Source organism: Vigna angularis, chromosome 11 (genome assembly GCF_016808095.1).
Source record: "Vigna angularis cultivar LongXiaoDou No.4 chromosome 11, ASM1680809v1, whole genome shotgun sequence".
Taxonomy (NCBI): Eukaryota; Viridiplantae; Streptophyta; class Magnoliopsida; order Fabales; family Fabaceae; genus Vigna; species Vigna angularis.
In genome coordinates, this window is record NC_068980.1 from 24,948,359 (window position 1) to 24,955,652 (window position 7,294).

General features: G+C 25.5%; 1 protein-coding gene across 1 annotated transcript; it reads left to right on the top strand.

Moving 5' to 3' along the window:
* Nucleotides 1-2,873: 2,873 nt before the first annotated feature.
* LOC108333047 (glutathione S-transferase 3-like) lies at nt 2,874-5,325 on the top strand. The gene is made up of 2 exons (XM_017568369.2): nt 2,874-3,236; nt 4,794-5,325. The coding sequence occupies exons 1-2, from the start codon at nt 2,925-2,927 to the stop codon at nt 5,133-5,135; spliced, it is 654 nt and encodes a 217-aa protein (XP_017423858.1). The 5' UTR covers nt 2,874-2,924; the 3' UTR covers nt 5,136-5,325.
* Nucleotides 5,326-7,294: the final 1,969 nt, after the last annotated feature.

Genomic DNA, 7,294 nt, shown 5'->3' on the forward strand with positions numbered 1-7,294 from the left:
TGAGTTACGTCCAATCTTTCTTGAGATCTCTTAAGGGATTTTATTAATCTTTTTCAAAGATTACAAACGAGTACAAACCACTTGTAGTATATACCGAGTATTATCAACCACTCATGGTTTCCAAGTATTATAAACCACTCATGGTTTTTCTTGTTATTTTAACTAGTCCGAGTTTAACCACTATTGGTAAAGTGTTATCAACTACTTCTAGTTTCTTTAGACAACTGCTTAAAACGTTTAGCTCAACTGAGCTAAATAGTACAAGTGTTTTGATTCATTTCTAAGTATCCAAACATAATTAGTGTTTTTTATTACAAGTATAGATTTTGATAACTCAACAAGAGATAAATATAATATAATAAAATCTGAGAACTTGTAAAGTGTTTTCTCTTAGATTGAAGAGCTTTAGAGGATATGAGCTTGAAGAGTAACAAAGTAAATATTCAATTATCTTTCTTGTATATGTTTTCTCTTCTCTTTTCAATTTTCAACTACTTCAACAACATCTTTTCTTCGACGAATCTTCTTTATATAGCCCTCTTGAGAAATGATCGTTGGACACAAAGTTGACTCTCAGATATACTTCATAGCCTTTTTAGGGAGTTGGTCAGACTCAAATCTATGTTGTAGGATGAAAGTGTTTTATTAGTACTTTTTTTCATGAGTAGCTTGTACGGTCTTCCAGATCTAAAAACTTTGAGGAAAAATTATAGGAATGTCTTCTTATCTCTCAACGTCTTTCTGTCCTTTTTGTGTAGAGCTTTTGAATAAAACATGCAAGCAAAGAAACACTTTTTTGTACAGTAATAAATATTTTAAACGCTGATGGTCATTTCGCATGTTGCATGTATAAAACATTTTAGTACATGTTAACATTCTTTGATAAAAGTATTGTTTGAAGGCAAAATATTTGATGTGTTATGATATGATCTATTAAATGCTTATATCATAAGATTGTCTAAGCTTTAATACATGGTTTACTTATTCTTAGCAAGGCTAAAATTCAGACGCTTTATTATTTTGTTCAAGCACTATGGTGATTAGATACTCTCTCTTAGGAGTTCTATAGGGTTTGACGTTTTTTTATGCTTTATGCCTTGGACACGTTTGAAATATCAAATAATTATATATCTTTTGATAGCGTTTAGCACATTATATTGATATCCTAGATAATTTGTTCTGTTAGATGCTTAGTGGCTCATTGTGTTTGGTTATTGAATCTTAAGCATTAGTTATTTGCTCAACGCTTACATGAATTATTTTTCAATTATATATCAGACGATGTTTGTATTTCGATAGAATTTACTTCAAGCATTGTATTCTTTATAAATTTTTATCTTGTTCAATATTCTAGATAGATTCTTATATTTGATAAACACATGTTTCATCTAGTATTATCCTTTATTAAATATTGTAAAAGGTGATTGTTTAAGTACCTATATAAGGGGACCTACAAATAAAGAGAACCTAACAAGATAATCTCTAATAGTCGATTGATTTAGTGTTTAGAAAAGAACTTTTAGTTACACTTCTTTTAACTAAAACTAAGGGTGTGTTCATTTGAAGAAATGAATTTGAGGAAAAGGAAATAGATGAATTTGAGATGATTTGAGAGTAAATTGAGTATTGTTTTTTTGAAAGGATTTAGTGTTTTTTTTATTTGGAAATAAAATTTGTAAAAATTAGTAATAAAAAATGAAGATTATCAAATTAGGTAATAGTTATATAAAATAATTTGTGTGAGTAAAATATTTTTTAGTAAAAATTATTTTGAAATATTAAAATAAAAAAATCATTAAATAATTAAAACAATATATTTTTTAGAATTATTATTATTTTTATTATTTAGAATTATTATTATTATTATAATACGAATGCTCCTTTTTATCAGTTGTATATTGAAAATGATTGAATGAGGATAATATAGTAAAATGTTATTACCCTCTCGCAAATTTTTTCTCATCAGAAAGATATGATATTAAGTTCATTCCAGACATCTCTGTTTTCCTTCCATCTGAACATAATAAAATCCTACAAATTTGTCTTTCCTCGTTTCTTTAACCAATAAATCGTTAAAACACTCTTCTGGTAAACATTTACGAGGAGTTATGTAAAAAAGATGGGGGATTGAATATTAAAAAAGAAACCTTAAAAATGAGTAATGAAATTAAATAAGAGAGTAAGAAATAATAAATGAAATTTTATAAATAAATATATAGTTCAAAAAATTTATTAAAATAATATCTTTTAAATACTCCACTTTCTTAAAATTAAAAAAGAAAACAAAAAAATGGCTACAGTTCGACTTCTAGTAACGAATTACACCACACACACGTAACCATGGTCTGATTTCGTTTTACTGGAAACCGAATTCTCTACATGAATAGGAAAAACGTCTATTCTAAGAAATATTAAGTAGAAATAAGAAAGAGAGATTAAAAAAGAAAAATATTCTTTTACATATCTAAAAATTTTACATTGAGATTACTTTTCTTATCTTTTATTTTTCTTAAATAAAAAAATATTCTTTAATCCATGTTATTTTTTATTTTCTTTTATTCTTAAAAAAATATAAAAAATTTATACTTTTATGATTATTTTATTCTTATATTTTATGTTTAAATAAATATAAAAGTGTTAGGATAACCTTATTTTTGACAAAATACAAAAAATTATATTTTTATAATCGTATTAAGTGAATATAAAAGTAGGTTATGTTAACATTAGTTATTAAAAAATAATTTTTTTACGACGTGAGCGCATACGTAATATGTTTGTTTTTCTTCGTCGTCTCTGGGAATATTTCAGAACCAACTACATATATTTTATTTGCAGAATTTTGACTGTAGGGCTATAAAAGAACAACCTTTGCTCCTGTAACCAACAGCAAACAGCATAGTTCTTGCAGTTGAGAAGTTGAATCGATGGACGAGGTGGTTCTGTTGGATACATGGGGAAGCATGTTTGGGATGAGGGCTTGGATTGCATTGGAAGAAAAGGGTGTTAAGTATGAACGCAAGGAAGAGGATCTGAGCAAGAAGAGCCCTTTGCTTCTGCAGATGAACCCTATTCACAAGAAAATTCCAGTTCTCATTCATAATGGAAAACCCATTTCTGAATCTGCAATAATAGTGCAGTACATCGATGAGGTCTGGAATCACAACCCTCCATTTATGCCCTCTGATCCTTATGAGAGAGCTCAAGCCAGATTCTGGGTCGATTACATTGATGCAAAGGTATATATATATATATGTGCTTTAATGTGTTGAATGTATGTCATTTCTTTCTATGCCCGAACAAATTTGGATGTTTCTATTCAGAATTTGAACATTCATTTCCACGTTCAACTCTGCATTAATTTGGATAATAGTTTCAAATTAGATTTTCAGAATGATCTTAGCGTTGAGTCTAAGTTTCACGTTGGATAAAAATGAGAAAATAAAGTATTATATTGTATGGTTAGACTCAATGGTGTTTATATCTCCCCGATGAACCTCCTTCTTGACAGACCTAACAGTGATATCATGGCCGATGATTTGTTTTGATGAAAAAGACTACTTATTATTGTGATTGATTAAAAATGCTTCCGCTTAGAACACTTGGATGTATTGGAACCCAACACTTAGACGTCGTAATTTCAAAAATGTATATGTGATATAGAAGTGGATAGATTGATTAGTTAGTATATAGGTTTGAAATAAAAATAATGTTTTGTGATACCACAATGCAAGAAGAAAGACTAATAGGACAAGTGATATGATATAATATAAGGAAAAAGATGAAATTAGTCAAATAAAGTCAAATGTCCATGTACTATTTTTGTTGAAGTAAAGCACTTATGTTGGAAAATTTTTATTTTAAAAAAAACTTATAAAATTTCAATTCAATCTAATTTTTTGAATAATTAGTCAAATGTGCTTTTGAAAATATAGTCATCTTTAAGTGAAGCATGATTTATTCTTGGATTTTAGCAAATAAGTCGTTTCTTGTAGGAGTCCATATGATTATACATAACTGATTTCTCTTATAAAAATGCTTATACATAAACTTTTTAAAAAAAAAACCTTTTTTATATTTGTGAGAGGAAAATTAGAACTTTATATTTTATGTTATAATATATATTTTCTAGAGAAATGATAGACATAGATATTCATTTCATATATATTTATTAAATACTTATCTTTTTCTTTTTTTCTTTTTTTCTTGTTATATTATATATCTTATAAATCTATCACTGTAATCTTTTTAAGTGTTTATCATTAGTTTGTATTACATGAATATTTTTCATATTTTAGTACTCACAATAGGAAAAATATTTTGACACACACCTAAATTTTTTACATTCATTTGAAATTATCTTTTCTTACTTTTTATTCTCTTTTTTTCTTGAAAAAATATAAAATTTTACACTTTTATGACTATTTTATCCTTGTATTATGTGTCAATAGGAAAAAAAATTCTTTGACACACTTATATTTTTTACATTCATTTGACACTATCTTTTCTTACTTTTTATCCTTTTCTTTCTTAAAAAAATACAAAATTTTACATTTTTATGACTATTTTACTCTTGTATTATGTGTCAATAGGAAAAATGATTCTTTGACACACCTAAACTTTTTACATTCATTTGATAGTATCTTTTCTTACTTTTTACCATCTTTTTTGAAAAAATACAAAACTTTATATTTTTATGACCATTTTACCTTGTATTCTGTGTCAAATGAATGTAAAAGTATGTCATGGTACTATTACTCCCCACAATAACCATGTGATATTCCCCATCCATGCAGGTGTATCCTACTTGGAATAAAATGTGGCTTTCTGAAGGAGAAGAACACGAGGCAGGAAAAAAAGAGTTGATTTCTATCTTTAAGCAGCTGGAAGAGACATTGGGTGACAAACCTTTTTATGGAAATGAGATGTTTGGCTTTGTTGATATTGCTCTTATCCCTTTCTACAGTTGGTTTTATACTTTTGAGACATATGGAAACTTTGAAATGGAAGCAGAGTGTCCTAAACTTGTGGCTTGGGCTAAAAGATGCATGCAGAGAGAGACTGTGTCCACGATTCTTCCTAATGAGAAGGAAGTTTACAATGCAGTAGTGGAAATGAAGAAGAATATAGAAACTTAATGTGTACCTTTATGGTATTATTGTATGCCTTTGTTTTGAGTTTGTTTAGCTTGTTTTTGAGTGTTTTACATAAGATTGATTAAGTTGAGATATATATAGAGGAATTAAGGTGAGGCGTATATGAATGTTGTTATATTTTGTTTTAAATTTGTGCAATTATATTATCAATAAAATCTCATTTATTATGGAATTTTGTTTTCTTCACTAACCAACATCCAGTCAGAAAACTATAAAACCTCATCTTTTGCATATTTCTTTCTACTTAAGTACTTTATATAGATGGATTTATCAAAAAAAAAATTATCTATAATAAAAGTGTGGTAAGTAGATTTATTAAGAGAATTGACTGTTAAATAAGTTACTAACTAAAATATATATTATTAATATAAATTTTCAACTATAAAAAAATTATTATAAATTTTATTAATAGAATAATTACAGAAAGATATATTTATCAATAATTTAAATTATAGAAATTGTTCATAAATTTATATTTATCCATAAATATGTTTTTCGTCGATAATGTTTTGTTGGGAATAATTTATATTTTTGTAGTGATTGGAAGCTTGCTTCAATTGCACATAGCACAGGCTACAGGCGTTAGCTAATTTAAAATCAGCACTAAAATTAAACATTTATTATTTTGAAAATTTTAAATACTTGTCGAAAAAACAGACTCTAAAGCAACAAAATGATATAATAAATTAAATTTAGCATCTCAAAAGTGAACATTACAAAAGAATAAAGATGAATATTAAAAAAAGCGTAGATCATGTTACGTTCAACCGACAAAATAAAAAGTTATTTATACATTAGTAAATACCAGAATAAATTAAATTCGATAACGTAAAAGCTTACGATAAAGTTAAACTTAAAATTAAAATTAAAATTATTTGTAGTATTTGAAAAATTAAAATTGAAAAGAGCATCTAGGTATAAGTATTAAATATAAGTCTTAGAAGTCTCACATCGATTAGATATAAAACTAATTTATAATATATAAGTGAGTATAAATCTTATCTTACAAATTAATTTTGTAGAGTTAAGTTAAATTTAAAATCATTTTCTATTCAAAACCTATCCTAATAAAATTTATATAAACATTCTTCTGGTTTATCGTTATTGTACCATGCATTAATTTATAGTGAAACGTTGGAGTATTCGTCTAATAATAATAAGTGCTGGTCTTAGTTGTCGATTTCTGAAATTATTGAAAAATGCAATTGAGTTTATTGAGACACTTTCCCATCCAATTTTTCCCGTGTTACAACTACCAATATGGTTAGGAATTGGAATTCTAACCCAGACTCTCATCCAACCATAAATTGAATTGCAAATCCCATTGGACTTGAATATAATAAGGACTGCAAATCTAGGGCATCACCTGTTTTCAAAGTTCAAATAAAATTACATCCAAATTAATTGAAAGTTAAAATTCAATTTCAAATCCAATTTAAGTTGGAATTCCATATTCATATTAACGTAAATCTTAAAATAAAATCATCTAATAAACCTTATTTTAAAGTTTAATATAATGTTTAAACAAAATACCATTTAATCATCTAGGATAAAAGAAAAGAAGTGCTAAACACTATTAATAATTTTCAAAAAATTTAAATTATTACGTTTTCATAACATCCAAATTTAGATGTTACAAAAGAGATTTTAATAAACCCTTTTAATATACTTAACTAATTTTTACAAATTTCTAACGTATAAGAAAAATTCGTATTTAATTTGGAAACAAAATCTAATAGAAGAAAAACTCAAAAAAGTTAATGATTTTTAAAAATTAATAATTTATTATATCACATAATAATATTTAATAATAATATAGTGATACAATAACATAATAATATTAATATAATAATAAATTAAATATTACTATAAAATAATAAATAAATAATTGAATAATGATATTGTTAATAAACTAAATTATAAATTATGAAAAATAAAATTTCATTAAGATTGCAATCCAATTATGTGAAATTTAAATAATAATTTAAAAATTATTTCATTATTATTAAAAAACCAAAATTATAAAAATTTTAAACATTAGAAAATAAAAAAGTAGTTAACTATTTCAATTTTAATTTTTTTCCTAAAATTCAGATTCATATTGTCAACAAAAGATTTAAAATTTAAAATATATGATAACT

What these genes read in the sequence shown, in the direction of transcription:
- LOC108333047 (XM_017568369.2), top strand. Translation starts at nt 2,925, where the DNA reads ATGGACGAGGTGGTTCTGTTGGATACATGGGGAAGCATGTTTGGGATG. An exon ending in TCGATTACATTGATGCAAAG is followed by an intron (nt 3,237 to 4,793) that starts GTATATATATAT and finishes CCATCCATGCAG; the next exon opens with GTGTATCCTACTTGGAATAA.